We start from the raw sequence: 18132 nt of genomic DNA, 5'->3' as shown, positions 1-18132 counted from the left end.
CAAATAAAAACTAAAGAGAGCAGTTAAGGAACTCAGATTATAAAGTCTCTGATTACTCGTAAAATTCTAAGAATTGAAGCAACTGGTGTAGGTGAATACACCGAGTAAAACCCGTGAGTCATCTACTGATATGCACTGGTCGGTGAACGGAAAAGTTCTCTAAACTTGTAAGTGGGCAAGTCACGTTAATGTCCTTTCCCTGTGCTGCTTCCAGTTTCCTGCCTCACCTTGCCGTTAGCTGGATGGGTAAGGTAGCAGAAGTACCAGACAGATGCCTAATTCGTACTCAGTCGTTACTAGTTTCTGAGATTTTGTTATTCCACCCATAAATAGGTCACAGCTGGTAATACTCGCTCTCTAGAAAAATATACAGCTGTACAGTACGAAAGTCTAAGAACACTTAAACAAAAGACTGACTGACAACAAAATTGTTAAGCACAGGAGTAGCTATGGAGTATTTAGGGTGACCCTTCAGTGCAATTCTGGTGAATTTATATCAAAGATCGAGTGAAACCAAAAACCTCATTAATTTTTACTTTCGCATAGCGACAGCTGATTTCGATGTAATAATACGTACCCTTTCGGCTACAACATGTTACAAGCGCGATGTGTATGCATACAGAACGAACAGGTACTTCCATTGTAATACACCTAAAGTACACCATAACGAATTTCCACTCTATAAATTGTATAAATATCAGCTTATTAATCCATTCATTAAATAACTTTAAATGACTTTTATTGGCCAGTTGGACGATACATTATCAGCAAAATCCTGAAATAACCTACTGAACGTCAAAATAAATGTAGAACATGTCTAGGTCAGCACGCAAGGCCATTCATGTGAAGAAGGAAACGTACCTACCATAAACATGGCATGTAATTTCTAGAATTCCTTGTCATCTTGAATATTCTTAAGTATTCATGTCGTTTCATTCTCAGCAAGTTATCTGAGATATTTTTAAAATTTAATTTATAAAAATATAAATACTTTTTACTAAAATATTATTGGGGACGTGGCCCACGTGACGCCCCCCTCCAAAGTGGACTTGAACCTGTTGGAAAATGCTATTGTAGACTGTTGTTCTTGTTGTTGTTGTGGTCTTCAGTCCTGAGACTGGTTTGATGCAGCTCTCCATGCTACTCTATCCTGAGCAAGCTTCTTCATCTCCCAGTACCTACTGCAGCCTACATCCTTCTGAATCTGCTTAGTGTATTCATTTCTTGGTCTCCCTCTACGATTTTTACCCTCCACGCTGCCCTCCAGTACTAAATTGGTGATCCCTTGATCCCTTAGCACATGTCCTACCAACCGATCCGTACTTCTAGTCAGGTTGTGCCACAAACTCCTCTTCTCCCCAATTCTGTCCAATACTTCCTCATTAGTTATGTGATCTACTCATCTAATCTTCAGCATTCTTCTGTAACGCCACATTTCGAAAGCTTCTATTCTCTTCTTGTCTAAACTATTTATCGTCCATGTTTCACCTCCATACATGGCTACACTCCAAACAAATACTTTCAGAAACGACTTCCTGACACTTAAATCAATACTCGAAGTTAACAAATTTGTAGACTGTTATCAGTCATTAATTCTGTGCATTAGTACATAAATGTGTCTGTACTCATTTGGGCATGTCCTAACCACTCAGTGTTTTGAAAACGTTCCATTAGTGATTTCTGTGCACCTTTTACCACAACGCAGGAGATCGAGGTGGATGTGATTGTAAAAAACTTTCGCACACATTAATTGGCTTGCATAAGATTTCTCACGTCCTCCTCCTAATTATGACCTCACGGTCATCCGTATGGAAATACGAGGGCGTGCTCGAGTTTTTATTCTGTTCTCAATATCTGTTGAGGTATTACATGACATGCATATTATCGGTCAACTTTCCCCCTTCGCTGACACACATTGTGACCCTCTGCCGCTAGAGGGCTACAAATTGTAGCGTGTAACATGGCTTTGTGTAACGTAACTACGTTGCTGCGTGAGAACCAGCGTGCTGCAACCGAGGTCCAGTTGAAATCCATAGAGAAATGAGAGCTGTGTACGGTGATGATTGTTTCGGCATCAGAAATGTGCGACGTTGGGCTGATCGTGCTCGTGATGAAGGAAACGGTGGTGCTAACCTCATTGTGTGCGACAGGGATCAGGATGAACGACCGCGTACGACAACCGACCAGACTCATCGGAATAAGCCTGATGAACTCATCAGAGAAAGTCGTTGGGTAAAACAAACACAGTGTGCCATATCACGAAAGCGTATGCAGGCCATCATTGCAGAACTGCGATACAAAAAGCAGTGTGCCGGATGGTGCCTCGAATCCTCATTCTTGACACGAAACGGAGGAGATTGGACACTTATTCAACAATATCTTTGGCCTTTTGAGCGTGAGAGTGATGGGCTCCTGAACAGTATAGTGACAAGTGATGAAATCTGGAGTCACCATTTTGACCGCGAAAACAAGGGAGCATCATTGGAGTTCCGCTACAAAGAATTTCCGACGGCAAAAAAGTTCAAGACCATGCTATCAGCAGGCAAGTCATGTCCATAGTGTGAAATGGTTCAAAATGGTTCAAATGGCTCTAAGCACTATGGGACTTCATCTGAGGTCATTAGTCCCCTAGACTTAGACTAGTTAAACCTAACTAAGGACATCACACACAGCCATGCAGGATTTCAACCTGCGACCGTAGCAGGTTCCGGACTGAAGCGCCTAGAAGCGCTCGGTCACAGCGGCCGGCTCATAGTGTGAAATATCTGACGCTCGGTAAACGGATATTTGATTGGGCTAGTAAAACATAAACATGACAAGACATCCGATTCGAATTTCCTCATACGTATGTTGTGTCGTATGTCACCGTGGTAATTGTCACAGGTGCTGCAAAAACACATCATCCGCCCGGTCTTCGTCTGTCCGTACGCATTTGCCGTAAGAAATTAATGTGCGTGACGTCTTGGAGCGGTAAGGCCCATCGGCCACCAGGCGCCGAACGTCACCACCCGCCGCTGCCCCCGCCATCTGCCACTTTTCCACTTACGCGCACCTGTGGCGCGCCCCCCACCCTCGACGCCGGCGCAGGTGCTGCCGCCAGCGGAGAAAGCGCGCCTGCAGCTCCTGTCAGCGCGGAGGCGCAGCGCATGGCGTCAGTCGCTTCCCAGCCTTCATACTGTGCGCATCGCTGACCGTGCGCCGGACGCGAGTGCCACCTGTTGCTAGTACCCGTTCTGTGACCGTCGTAGCGCCGGCCGGTAGTCCGTCGCCTGGTGCAACTGCCACTTCTCCGCCGAGGATTACCCAGCAGAGAACGAGATGCTCCTCACGTAAGTTACCTCTAGCGGATGGAAATTTCTTCGGCGGCGCTTGGCGGCAGATGCAGCATCCATAAGAGCGCCGCCGCTGGTTCAGCGATACCTGTGCGATCCGACCCCTGCTAAGGAAGACCTGTACGTTGCGTACGTTAACGCGTCGCACGTGCAAACTAGTATTCTCATCACGTCAACCACGTGCTGTGGCGTCACATTTCCTTTCCTTGCCAAGCTTGGCACTGCCCAGTCGGAAGTGCCAAGCCGGGCAAACGATTTCAGAACAACCTGGCGGTCAAAACTCTGATGATGTATTGCCAGAGGTACCAACCAGGAGAGTTGGAAGTTACCAAACTGACTATTATGCATCAGTTGTGTCGCGAATGTCGACGGCATGGAACAGATCAATGTTCAGCGAAGGACACTTTTCACCACTACGTCACATTGAAGTTGCATTTTGACACACCTTTTTAATGTTAAGTGCACGAATGCGAAAATATTCACAAGAGCTCAGCTACAGGAAGTTGTCTTTTAGTACTCAGTTCTCCAGTCTCACTGAGACTCCTCAGGATTGCTTTGGACGGTTACAGGGGACCGACGATATTACATACGGAGGAGAATAAAATGAAACAATGTATCGATCTATTGTATTTTCAGTGGCTCGTTGTAGGTGGTGGTGGTGGTTAGTGTTTAACGTCCCGTCGACAACGAGGTCATTAGAGACGGAGCGCAAGCTCAGGTTAGGGAAGGATTGGGAAGGAAATCGGCCGTGCCCTTTCAAAGGAACCATCCCGGCATTTGCCTGAAACGATTTAGGGAAATCACGGAAAACCTAAATCAGGATGGCTGGAGACGGGATTGAACCGTCGTCCTCCCGAATGCGAGTCCAGTGTGCTAACTCGTTGTAGGAAAAATATGTTTACAGTGCAAACAGACATCTCTGCTACGGAATACAGTGTGATATTATGCCCGTGCTCGTACATAAAGGTACAGTTTTAAATCCGCTCGACTTTTCGAAACAAAGAAAATTCTGAACTTTGGCAAAATTAAAAGCAGAGCTCGATAATATTTGTCTAGTCTAGAGTATCCCTTCTCGTACTTTTCCAACAAGATCGGACATATTTTTGCACCACACAGACCATTATCGAACTCTGCATTGACGTAATAACTTGCTCACGGTTCACATCTCTTGTTTTCTCGGACTAGATCTGTCGTCGCTGTTTTACTTTCGTCCATAATCCAAAGATAAAGGCTGGGCTGATAGAACGGTTCTAATTTCACTCGTTAATTCTCTCTAGTAGTATGGAAGACATACGTCACTACGTCTTTTTATGCAAAATGTTCATAATAAACCTACGCTTAAGTCAGACTTTCGTTTATTTACTGCTTCACTCATGTTCAGTCCATCAAAAAAACGAGCATAATACATTTCGGAAGGGAAGTTCATCAAGGAGTCATCAAAGCTGGATCATAAGCTCGGATTGAACAAGCGTGAGTGAAGGACAGTGGTACTCACGATTTCAAAGATACCATCCCGGAATTTGCCTGAAACGCGTCGTGAAACCCAAATCCTGAATGGACCCGAAATGAATTTCAACTGCCGTTCTCCTCAGTTAAAACACAGCGTCTTACCCGTTGTGCCACTTCTTACGGTTATATGGGTTTCGACAGCGCCTGCCATCCTCAGGTGTCTACGTGAAATGTATGAATTATATTTTCATGACGGATACTTTTCTTTAGATCTCACTAGTAGGCAGGGTATTCCAGGACGAATGGTCAGTATTCAGGGATTTGCAGGAACTATCATTCGAAACAAAAAAATCTGATAAAGATGGGCTCTAAAATGCATACTTTAAGAGCTATGAGCACTTCCTCATCTTCGATACTGTGAAACAAATCTCTTGTACTGCAGGCTCTTTGCTTTTGTTTCTGAGCGGTGGTAGTATGGACAAAAACAACAAAAAAATGTGCTGTAAACATGTGCTCTAAAGTGCTTATCTTAAGATCTATATTCAAAGACCACCTGTTCATCTTTGCTTTTGGAGAACACACTTCTTCTAACGAAGAAGTGCTGATAGCTCTTAAAGTATGCGTTTTAGAGCCCACGTTTAATAGATTTTTTTTCTTTTTTTGTCCATACTGCCTCCTCACAAAATATGGAATGCAAAGATCTTCCAGTAGAAGAGATTTGTTCCGCAGTATCGAATATGAAGTGTTCACAGCTCTTAAGGTATGCATGTTAGTGCCCATGCTCACTAGACCTTTATGTTCGAATAATCTTTCCGGTCATATGCCTGAATATTAACTATTTTTCCTAGGACACCTTGTATAGATTGTAAAGCGTAGGGAGGTTTGTCCTAGCCCGAAAGACAAAACTTTCGGTAAAACAAACGAGTTAATTTAGCAGCGAAAGGCAGTGCCACCGAAATGCATCGTACCATAACAAAATTCTCACTTGTGTCCCGAGTTCGAGTCTCGGCCCGGCACAGACATTTTAAACTGCCAGGAAGTTTCACCGTACCAATTTCAATGGTGCCCGAAGTAGCATATGTGTTTTATTCTGGAAAGTTTTTTAGTTACAATAGCAGGGGTCTGCGGGCTCCAATTGCAAACAAAACTGCTCCTTGATTCGGAGGGCGTGCACTAAGATAATTTGCAAAAGATCAAAGTTCCAGGCGCAGCAGTCCAGCAGCCCACGCAACAGGCTTCCCGCGCTGTTTACCTTCCAGCTCTCGCTTTGGTTGCGGTTCCAGCGACGGGTCGGGCATGTGTATAAGCCGGCGGTAGCGCCAAGAACGCAGCCTCAAGGACGTGGAAGCTGCCTACGCAGCTGGTGGTGCCGAGCTGGGTTATCCAATTACATGGCTCGGGCGTCCGAGAATTGCTTCTGCATTCCAAACATCCTCTGCGAACGTATATGCACTACTCACAAGAGTCCCATAAAGCTCCTGAGTATACTGCTGTAAGGAGTTCCCATAACGACAGACGTTCCAGGACCACAAAGCGATGGAAAACGTGAGGTGACGGTTTTGGGGCTTGAACGGAATCTTCCCTCATTGGCTTTCCACATTTTTGGCTCCGCAGAAATTGTATGCTCGTCTTTGCCTGAAGTCAGATGGCGGCGTGAGGTAACTCGTTGATTAACTGGTCTTCAATTCCCTTGATGTTAACCGTGGTAGTTTTTCCTGAAGTTGCAGTCAATGGCGGTGTGAGTTAATACCAACGACAACGGTCCACCATCTTCCTAGTACAAAGCTGAAACGACAAAAACTTACAGGGACTTTTGAGCTAGTATGACAATTGTCACCTTAAGATGTAAAAATGGTCCGAAACGAGTTATGGCTAACAAAAATTACCAATAACCCCCCCCCCCCCCCCAAATCTCTTTAGAGAATCGAACTCCCATGTATAAAATGGTTTCAAACTGTTTGATGGGACGCATTCTGAGACATTAAGGACTCATACTCGTCAGTTCAGTGCTGAAGGGGAGGGGGGTAAAATCGTAGAGGGAGACAAAAAGTTAAATGTAGTAAGTACGTTCAAGTGGATATAGTTTGCAGTAGATATTCGGAAATGAAGCGGCCTGCACAGGGTAGACTAGTGTGGAAAGCCGCATCAAGCCAGTCTTTGGGCTGAAACCACCACACATCAACAACATTGGACCATTGTCCGATAGGATTAGCGAGGATACTGAAAAAGTTCAAATAAGCTCTGTTCGTTTTGTATTATCGCGGAATAGGGAAGACTGTGGCATGAATATGATGAGCGAGTTGGGGCGGTAATCATAAAAACAATCACGGTTTTAGTTGTAGCTAGATCTTTACACGAAATTTCAGTCACCAACTTTGTCCTCCGCGTGTCGCAATATTTGGTTGACTTCCACGCACATGTTGATCATCACCATTGTAATGAAATAAAGGGGAAGCACGCGCGGAAAGCTACAGGGTGTTTCAAAAATGACCGGTATATTTGAAACGGCAATAAAAACTAAACGAGCAGCGATAGAAATACACCGTTTGTTGCAATATGCTTGGGACAACAGTACATTTTCAGGCAGACAAACTTTCGAAATTACGGTAGTTACAATTTTCAACAACAGATGGCGCTGCGGTCTGGGAAACTCTATAGTACGATATTTTCCACATATCCACCATGCGTAGCAATAATATGGCGTAGTCTCTGAATGAAATTACCCGAAACCTTTGACAACGTGTCTGGCGGAATGGCTTCACATTCAGATGAGATGTACTGCTTCAGCTGTTCAATTGTTTCTGGATTCTGGCGGTACACCTGGTCTTTCAAGTGTCCCCACAGAAAGAAGTCACAGGGGTTCATGTCTGGCGAATAGGGAGGCCAATCCACGCCGCCTCCTGTATGTTTCGGATAGCCCAAAGCAATCACACGATCATCAAAATATTCATTCAGGAAATTAAAGACGTCGGCCTTGCGATGTGGCCGGGCACCATCTTGCATAAACCACGAGGTGTTCGCAGTGTCGTCTAAGGCAGTTTGTACCGCCACAAATTCACGAAGAATGTCCAGATAGCGTGATGTAGTAATCGTTTCGGATCTGAAAAATGGGCCAATGATTCCTTTGGAAGAAATGGCGGCCCAGACCAGTACTTTTTGAGGACGCAGGGACGATGGGACTGCAACATGGGCTTTTCGGTTCCCCATATGCGGCAGTTCTGTTTATTGACGAAGCCGTCCAGGTAAAAATAAGCTTCGTCAGTAAACCAAATGCTGCCCACATGCATATCGCCGTCATCAATCCTGTGCGCTATATCGTTAGCGAATGTCTCTCATGCAGCAATGGTAGCGGCGCTGAGGGGTTGCCGCGTTTGAATTTTGTATGGATAGAGGTGCAAACTCTGGCGCATGAGACGATACGTGGACGTTGGCGTCATTTGGACCGCAGCTGCAACACGGCGAACGGAATCCCGAGGCCACTGTTGGATCACCTGCTGCACTAGCTGCGCGTTGCCCTCTGTGGTTGCCGTACGCGGTCGCCCTACCTTTCCAGCACGTTCATCTGTCACGTTCCCAGTCCGTTGAAATTTTTCAAACAGATCCTTTATTGTATCGCTTTTCGGTCCTTTGGTTACATTAAACCTCCGTTGAAAACTTCGTCTTGTTGCAACAACACTGTGTTCTAGGTGGTGGAATTCCAACACCAGAAAAATCCTCTGTTCTAAGGAATAAACCATGTTGTCTACATCACACTTGCACGTTGTGAACAGCACACGCTTACAGCAGAAAGACGACGTACAGAATGGCGCACCCACAGACTGCGTTGTCTTCTATATCGTTCACATCACTTGCAGCGCCATCTGTTGTTGAAAATTGTAACTACTGTAATTTCGAAAGTTTGTCTGCCTGAAAATGTACTGTTGTCCCAAGTATATTGCAACAAACGGTGTATTTCTATCGCTGCTCGTTTAGTTTTTGTTGCCGTTTCAAATATACCGGTCATTTTTAAAACACCCTGTATAAGTGTTCATTTTCTCCACGGGCTATTCGAGACTGTAATGGTCCAAAAATAATCTGAAAATATTTCTGTGAACCGCCCACCAAAGACTTAAGTGTGCATTGCTGGGTAATCATGCTGACATAAATCATGTAAATGTAGATTTACTTTACAAATGAGTTAATGTGTTAAACATTCGACATTAATCATGTAAAACATTAATGGTTGAAGGCACAAAACACGAATTATGTTGGTAACATTAGTTTCGGATTGTTCACATGTACAGTGACTAAAAATTCAAAACCAAATTTGATGCCAAAGTTTTACTGCATCAACAGCGAAAATATAGTAGTGGGTAAACTTTTTTTCCTTTCGCCATTTTGTAAGGGGGTGTCAGTGAAAAAAAAGCTTCGGAAAGGTTTGAAACTATGTGTAAAGTTTGTTGTAGGTCGCTAATCGCTCTCATTCTTAAAATAGTGAATGAATAGAGTCTGCGTAATTTGCGCGCCGTGAGAGACATGTACACAATTTCTAAATTTAATACTAGGGTTATTGATAAACATTTAACGTAAGATTGTACCTGTAATGCGTAGATTATGATAGGATGTTAAATTTTTATGTTCGGTCTATAATTATACGAAATACTAAAAATTAAACTTTTTGTTGCCCCTAGAAGCCGATATGCAGGCAGCCCGCAACTGACACTTGACCACCGGGTGTTTAAAGATAATGCCTGGTTACTAAGTGTTATGTGACATTTCGACAGGCTGTGTTACAGTCACCGGCAAGACTTTCACACACGTATTAGTTTTGTGAGAAAAAAAAGACCACTCCTAAAAATTTGTTTCACACATACACTCCTGGAAATTGAAATAAGAACACCGTGAATTCATTGTCCCAGGAAGGGGAAACTTTATTGACACATTCCTGGGGTCAGATACATCACATGATCACACTGACAGAACCACAGGCACATAGACACAGGCAACAGAGCATGCACAATGTCGGCACTAGTACAGTGTATATCCACCTTTCGCAGCAATGCAGGCTGCTATTCTCCCATGGAGACGATCGTAGAGATGCCGGATGTAGTCCTGTGGAACGACTTGCCATGCCATTTCCACCTGGCGCCTCAGTTGGATCAGCGTTCGTGCTGGACGTGCAGACCGCGTGAGACGCCGCTTCATCCAGTCCCAAACATGCTCAATGGGGGACAGATCCGGAGATCTTGCTGGCCAGGGTAGTTGACTTACACCTTCTAGAGCACGTTGGGTGGCACGGGATACATGCGGACGTGCATTGTCCTGTTGGAACAGCAAGTTCCCTTGCCGGTCTAGGAATGGTAGAACGATGGGTTCGATGACGGTTTGGATGTACCGTGCACTATTCAGTGTCCCCTCGACGATCACCAGTGGTGTACGGCCAGTGTAGGAGATCGCTCCCCACACCATGATGCCGGGTGTTGGCCCTGTGTGCCTCGGTCGTATGCAGTCCTGATTGTGGCGCTCACCTGCACGGCGCCAAACACGCATACGACCATCATTGGCACCAAGGCAGAAGCGACTCTCGTCGCTGAAGACGACGCGTCTCCATTCGTCCCTCCATTCACGCCTGTCGCGACACCACTGGAGGCAGGCTGCACGATGTTGGGGCGTGAGCGGAAGACGGCCTAACGGTGTGCGGGACCGTAGCCCAGTTTCATGGAGACGGTTGCGAATGGTCCTCGCCGATACCCCAGGAGCAACAGTGTCCCTAATTTGCTGGGAAGTGGCGGTGCGGTCCCCTACGGCACTGCGTAGGATCCTACGGTCTTGGCGTGCATCCGTGCGTCGCTGCGGTCCGGTCCCAGGTCGACGGGCACGTGCACCTTCCGCCGACCACTGGCGACAACATCGATGTACTGTGGAGACCTCACGCCCCACGTGTTGAGCAATTCGGCGGTACGTCCACCCGGCCTCCCGCATGCCCACTATACGCCCTCGCTCAAAGTCCGTCAACTGCACATACGGTTCACGTCCTCGCTGTCGCGGCATGCTACCAGTGTTAAAGACTGCGATGGAGCTCCGTATGCCACGGCAAACTGGCTGACACTGACGGCGGCGGTGCACAAATGCTGCGCAGCTAGCGCCATTCGACGGCCAACACCGCGGTTCCTGGTGTGTCCGCTGTGCTGTGCGTGTGATCATTGCTTGTACAGCCCTCTCGCAGTGTCCGGAGCAAGTATGGTGGGTCTGACACACCGGTGTCAATGTGTTCTTTTTTCCATTTCCAGGAGTGTATGTTAATATTTAAAGGCCCCATTCAAATACGGAAAACAGAAATATTCGTCTCAACAAACATCGTTAACCACTCGACACCCAATGCTGCAGTAGAATCTCCTCCAAATTTTGCTACACATTTCAGTCTGCAGGTATACTCTTCTCTGTTACTCCATCGTGTTATCAAGTGACATCTATCCATCTTCCATTACCTCGTCGTCTCTGTCCTTTAGTATCACTCGGAATATAGCAAAATATGCATGGACCTTGTATTATACATTGGCATGGCTACAAATCCCACTCATTTCGAGTCCATTTTCCTTACGGTGGTAGTTACGTCTTCCACGTCCATTTGTTTTTCTGTCTCTCCTAGTCATATCCTCCAACAAGTACTTCTCAGCGGATCGCTTAGAGAACCTTAGTTTGTCAATCGATCTTGCATTAAGAGGGCCATAATTAATAATTATTGAAAGTTTTTCCTTTTCAGTCATCCTTATACAGTTTTCTAAAAGCACGTGGCGCGCTAGAGTATTAACGAAATTATTTTACTAACATTTTTAGCACATGTTTTGGCAGGATGCTGCTGTCATCAGGTGCGTTACAGCTATATTTACATTAAATTAATCTGAAGTAAGACGAGTATTATTTGCTGGGTGTGCCATGAAGGTTATGTATCGTCACTTAACCACTTTTACAGGAAATTCATTTGTCTGAGTCACAGAGTAAAGTAATAAATACGTCCCATTCCCTCAACACTTTCATATTCAAATTTACATCATTCCAGAGACTCTTAACTCTGTGTAACCTGATGATGGGACCACGCTGCAAAACACGTCGTGCTAATAAATATTAGTAAGAAAGTGACTGAATCAGTTAAAGTTATTTCCTATATTTAAAATACAATCGTAGACTTAAGCAGTTCCATAAACATGTACAAAATTAAGCTCCTTAGTATTACCTTAACTTGCGTACTCAGTCGTTGTCTTTAGCTTCCCAAAATCGAAACATTCATAAGCAGATTATTTGACTTATATTTCTTTTCGATATGCTCCTTATAGACAACGTATGTCATACCGTAAGCGATTTTCGTGACTACTTTCAAACTTGCTCTGTTAAGGTCTCTCATTAGTTGTGGAAGGGTATCTGTTCTTGAGACAAATTGTAGACTTACAAATTGTACTTGATTCATGTATTATTTATCTGTATGTTTTCCTTTTGCCTTTTCGCACTATGAATAGCCCTGAGCGACTACTGAAAACAGTTGTCGTGACAGAGACACGTTTTGCTTAATTCCTCAGACTACTGAATCTGTATAGTTCACAATCGACGCATCCTTTCGTCAATATACAAACACACATTAAATCACTGCCGTGTTTCTGGAAGGTGTTTTAGTATTTTGTTGTAGTCAACATATAACTTTCTTAAGCCACTCTACATTGAATGGCAGAGGGTACATCGTACCAGTACTATCAATTCCCAGCGTTATTTCATTCACATATTGAGTGATCATGACTGTCTCCTCCATCAGTTTAAAAATTTCGAGACTAGATAAAGATGAAAAAACAGAGAAAATTTCAGATGGTGGTTTTCATGTTTCAGGTGCTCTGCATTCCCTTCCTCACATGAATACAGCACACAGAAGGTTCATACAACCATGTGAAACTCTCAGAAAAGTGTTGGGACGCTCTTCAACTCGCGCATCACATTCACATTTTGTTCAGTCTTAGCGAACGTGGATGAGTGGGAAAAACAAACCCGTGATGTTCGGATACAGCATTAGTAGTGTCCTGCTTGAATATCTGGGCGTAACGTTGCGAAGCGATATGAAATGGAACGAGCATTGTAGGGGCTGTAGTAGGGAAGACTTCGGTTTGTTGGGAGAATTTTAGGAAGGTGTAGTTCATCTGTAAAGGAGACCGCTTATAGGACGCTGGACCTATTCTTGAGTACTGCTCGAGTGTTTGGGATCCGTGCCAGATCGGACTGAAGGAAGACAACGAAATATTTCAAAGGCAAGCTGCTAGATTTGTCACTGGTAGGTTTGATCAGCACGAAAGTGTTATGGATATGCTTCATGCATGGTTCATACAACCATGTCAAACTGTCACAAATTTCCTTCCTTGGGACGCTGTTCAACTCGCATCAGATTTACATTCACATTCCCTGAAGGGAAGAAGACATTCTTTTCGAAGGACGCAGCTGAAGTTTAGAGAACCGGTATTTGAACGTGACTGAAGAACGATCCTACCGCCGCCAACATGCGGAGGCATATAGACAGTCGTTTCCTCTCGCTATCTGCGAGTGGATCAGGAAAGGAAACGACTAATTATGGTGCAGAGTACCCTCCGCCACGCACCGAGAGGTGGCTCGCGGAGTATGTATCTAGACGTAGAAGTAGATCAGAGACCAGTTGTGCACTTTGTCGTTTGTGGTAGATTCGTATTCACTATTTCAAGTCCCTTCACACGTGATGATTTTTTTCCAGAAAAGGCTTTCCCGTGTTTTGAATCTCAGGCGAGTCGTAGCTTGCGCCCACGTGTCGTGTTTGTCCAGGTTGTCACGGTGCGCGAGACAAGCTTTTCTCTTTTTCTGGAGAATTGCTTGAACACTTGATTTAAAGATGTTTTGTTCGTTACTGCTACACGATTTGTGACGCAGCAATGTTGACAAATGGCCGCACGTCCACTACTTAATGCTAACTGCTTACAACTGTCTGGTCGAACGCACGTCTGCTGTTTATAGTTCTTAGTTCAATCTGCCACCGCAGCTGCTTATAGTCGTACGCCAGGAATAACATCAGTCTCGGAAATTTTCGGATGGACGGTGTGTATGACTCTGTACACCTCCCAGCCTCTCTTACCTGAATCTCGTGAGCATTTCTGTTACACTCTCTCCGACCTGTTACGGTTCTAGTAACCCGTCTCCGAAGACGTTTGTAGTGGAAACTTGATAAGCACTGGTACAATAGTCTAGAACTGGTCGCACCAGCGTCTTGTACAGGGTCTCCTTTACAGATGCACTGCTTATTCCCAGAACCCTTCCAACATATCTTCCAAACACCTTCTCTGATACTTATTTTAAGTGGCCTTTCCATTTCATATCTTTTATTAGTACCACCCTTAAATACTAATAAGCTCTGATGTGTTGAAGATTTCACCAGCCGTGTTCCAATCGTATACTAAACGGATCTTATTCTTTGTCTTGGCCATTATCTTACATTGATCCACTTTTAAAAACAACAGCCATTCATTACGACGAGTGGAAATGTTTTCCAAGTCTTCCTGCATTATAATGTTACTTAAAATCCGTCTTGATTGCAAATTTTTTTTATTATTCATATGACCGGTTTCGGTTCATTCAGAACCATCTTCAGATCTGATATTTCAGTTACAGGAGTAACCCGTCCAAATCCAGCAACTTTCACATGCTACGTCACGGTCATATGAATAATAAAAAAAAATTTGCAATCAAGACGGATTTTAAGTAACATTATAAAATCACTGATTGCTGTTATCCCATAAGACATTATGTCTGTTTTTGCAAAATCTTCCTGCATTTCCTTGCGATAATCCAACTCCCCTGTACACAACTACATCGTCAGGGAGCAATGTTGTAGTGGTGCTGATCCTCTCCGATGAATCGTTTACATATACTGACAACGTTAGAGGTCCTGTGATGCTTCCTTAGGGCACAACCAATGTTATTTCCGTTTCTGTATAATATTCCCGTATAACGTACTGGCTTCTGTTTTTGCCAAATATTCATCGACACAGTCCAGTATCTGTGAAGATACTCCGTATGATCGCGTTTTGGTTACTAGTGGATAGGATGATACAGTATCGAACGCTTTTCAGAATTGTATCTATTGTGTTGCAAGATATGCTGTATGAACAAAGCAAACTGTGCTGCACACGAGTGATTTTTTTAAATCTGTCTGATTCTTTGACACAGAGGTTCGTTTTACTACAGAAAAGTCATAACATTCGATCTTAGTGTTTTCCCTAGAAAACTGCAGTAGGCTCATATCATTAACACCAGTCTCTAAATATATGCAGCCGATATTTTATTCTATTTGTAAATAAGAGTGACCTGTGCTCCTTTCCGTTTACGGAGGACAATTTGCTGCGAAAGAGATTATGGGTATGAGCTAGGAAAGGAGGTATTTCCGAAGCGTATTCAGTGTAAAATCTAACTAGGCTTCCGTCAACATCTGTGAATTTCATGTTATGTAAGAAATGAAAAACCATGTTACCCATATGAAATTATTAGTAGATCGTTATAGGCAGAGGGCGGTGCACAGAGAACGGCACGTACTGCAGAAATTCCTGAATAATACTGCCATCTCTCAACGTTAAGAAAACTGTCACTAAATTTTTTTGTCCGCCAAGCTTCCAAAACTGAACTGAGGAGTAGTATTGTCTGCAAAACACAATGCAGTTCTAAACGGACGTACCTTCAGCAGTTTAAAATCGATGTGGTGTTAACGCTAATATCCAGCATTGTCTTGATTTCCATTGTAACCTAAAAATACACTGCATTAATTCGTTCTCTTGCTATAAGCATTGACGTTCAACAGTTCTATGTGTTTCAATAGCTCTGAAGTTCCGCGTTGTATAAGAAAAATTCACGGTATCATGGGTTTAAAACTTATTACGAAAGCGTGAAATTTTTAGTCGCTTTCGTGGGTGTGATCCATTGTCGCAATTGTGAGCTATATGATTTTTTTTCCACTGTCTCTGAACGGCTAAAAATACCGATAAAGCTTTAAATCACGTTTTGCTCTTCGAATGGGAGTCGTTATTTCCTTTGGACATTGATTATCGCCATTTCTTTAAGTTCTTCGTTTAGTATTTTATCAGTCAATTTAATTTCTTAATATCCTACTATAGAACTACATTTCAAAAGCTTCCATTTTTTCCTACTCTGTTTTTCACTGGGTACTCCAAGTTTCACTTCCATGCATTGTTGTGGCAAAGTTAAACCACAATACCATAGGGGAAGAAAAGTCATATAAACTATGCCTAACTCTTCAGGATTCAGAACTGAGTTTTATACCCTGGTGGAAAAATCTATTAAAAAGTTTTTAGTTGGCGTCAGGTAGGAAACAAATCGAAAGAATACTTTATTAGTCAGTCCTAAATTTTATCAGAACAGCCTCAGGGGTGTATATTCCACATAACTCTAATACTTGTGTTAAAGAAATCTTCACTTTAATAGTATATAGACAACAGATAGTTTGTGTAAAGTAACATAAATGACGGTGACTGGTGCAATTTTAAGAGAACTACATTGTTATTATATCCTCAATATTCTAATGATGTGTGAAGACATAAAAATATTTTACAAGGGCAGCTACTCCCAAGTTCTAAATAAAATAATCATGAAAAATATGGTGTGAAAGATGAAGATAAAATATCATCCTCGTTTTAACACAGCAGGATGAATCTCTCGTGTAACTTGAATCACTGACAACGGTAACTGCCACGTCAGCGCAAGTTTCTAAATATGGTCATATCTTGCATTTTTAACGCTGGACCGTGCACGGAAAAATTCATGTCGGTATAAAAGGGAAGTTTGCACTTTATAAATTTCTGAATCTTTACTTACCAGACACCAGAAGCAGGTGCCGGCAATATGTGCTCCAGACTTCCAATTCTCCTCACGCAACATGATGGCATAACGAAAAATGGCACAGTCTCGCTGATTATGCTGCACTAACGACGAAACATGTGTTAATGGACACAAAATTTTGTTGTTCATACGTCATGCCATATACATTACAATGTCAAAAGTCTGCTTTGACCCGTTATATGAGTGGTCAGCGCGGCGGAATGCCACGCCAAGGGGCGCGGGTTCGATTCCCGGCTGGGGCAGGAGATTTCCTCCGCTCAGGGACTGGGTGTTGTGTTGTCCTCATCATTATTTCATCGCCATCTCCGACGGGCAAGTCGCCCAGTGTGACGTCGAATGCAATAAGTACTTGCCGTCGGCGACCGAAAGTCCTCGCACGGGGGACTCCCGGCCCACAATGCCATATACTCATTTCCATTTCTGCTTTGAAAGTCGGTGTCAAACTAACCCTCAGTAGGCCCTAATGACCTGCTTATCAGTTTTTCACCGCTACCACGGAATTGTAAAAAGAGAAAAATGTCAAGTTACACTGCAGTTCAGAGTCTTGGTTAAATTGTAGAGTACCTTACAACTGGATAGGTAGGTCGATTCAAAGTTCGGATGAAGTTAAGATATGCCACCTCCAGTAGTACCCAGCCTAGTAAAACAAAACACCACTGGGAGCGATGACAGTTGTTGAGGATGATTCTTACCGTCGTGAGGAAATAACTGCCTCTACTTTAGCGTACGTTCTACTCATTATGGAACTTTTCCCCTTAACCCACGAGCTGTTATGGTACACCCTCTACCTCCTTTGCACACCACACAGCGGGTGTTTTTTAGGCCTGAGCAGAGGCGAGGCCCACCGAATGGCAGACCTGAGCGCTGCAGACGCAGACCGCAGACCGGCGGAGTGGCTCCGGGATGTGGCAGGTAGGCGAGGCAAACCCTGGAGCCGGACCCATTTTTTTGCTGTCGTCTGATGAGCGTTAAAAAAATTCCAGGAACCCCGTCCGTCCTTTTCCAGAACTATTCAGTTTGTCTTCATGATGCAATAATTTACCAACAGCTGTATGTATTGTAGAAATTTATTTTGTTTTATGAACTTCTATGTGCTACCAGTTTCGGCATTACATTGGTGCCATCTTCAGGCCCCACACGTCATAGTCGTAAAATTGCTATACACGGAAGGAGCCATATAACTGGATCCGTGAATCAAATTGTCATGCAACAGCTCTTGGTGGCCAGGCGACACCTGTGTGGATAAGATCCGAGAGAATGAAGAAGTACTGGGCTGACAGAAAACAGGAAAATTCTTTGTATAAGGTTGGCTAGAGTGGTCCAATGAAGGCCATAAAATGTAAATAAATAAATAAAGGGAGACATCGAATCAGTTCAGAGGTGGGCTGCCATATTTGTTACCGGTATGTTCGAACAACACTCAAGTGTTGCGTAGATGCTTCGGGAACTCAAACAGGTATCACCG

At 43.8% G+C, this 18132-nt stretch overlaps 1 protein-coding gene across 1 annotated transcript in view; it reads left to right on the top strand.

Moving 5' to 3' along the window:
- Positions 1-3144: 3144 nt before the first annotated feature.
- Positions 3145-18132, top strand: part of LOC124788203 (ABC transporter G family member 20) — a 395732-nt gene continuing 380744 nt past the window's right edge. The window contains exon 1 of the mRNA XM_047255380.1: positions 3145-3329. Within this exon, the coding sequence (XP_047111336.1) occupies positions 3319-3329 (11 nt within the window). The 5' untranslated portion in view covers positions 3145-3318. The remainder of the gene's footprint in view (positions 3330-18132) is intronic.

This window comes from Schistocerca piceifrons, chromosome 3 (assembly GCF_021461385.2).
Source record: "Schistocerca piceifrons isolate TAMUIC-IGC-003096 chromosome 3, iqSchPice1.1, whole genome shotgun sequence".
In the NCBI taxonomy this organism is placed as follows: domain Eukaryota; kingdom Metazoa; phylum Arthropoda; class Insecta; order Orthoptera; family Acrididae; genus Schistocerca; species Schistocerca piceifrons.
This window is presented reverse-complemented; position numbering and strand designations above follow the sequence as displayed.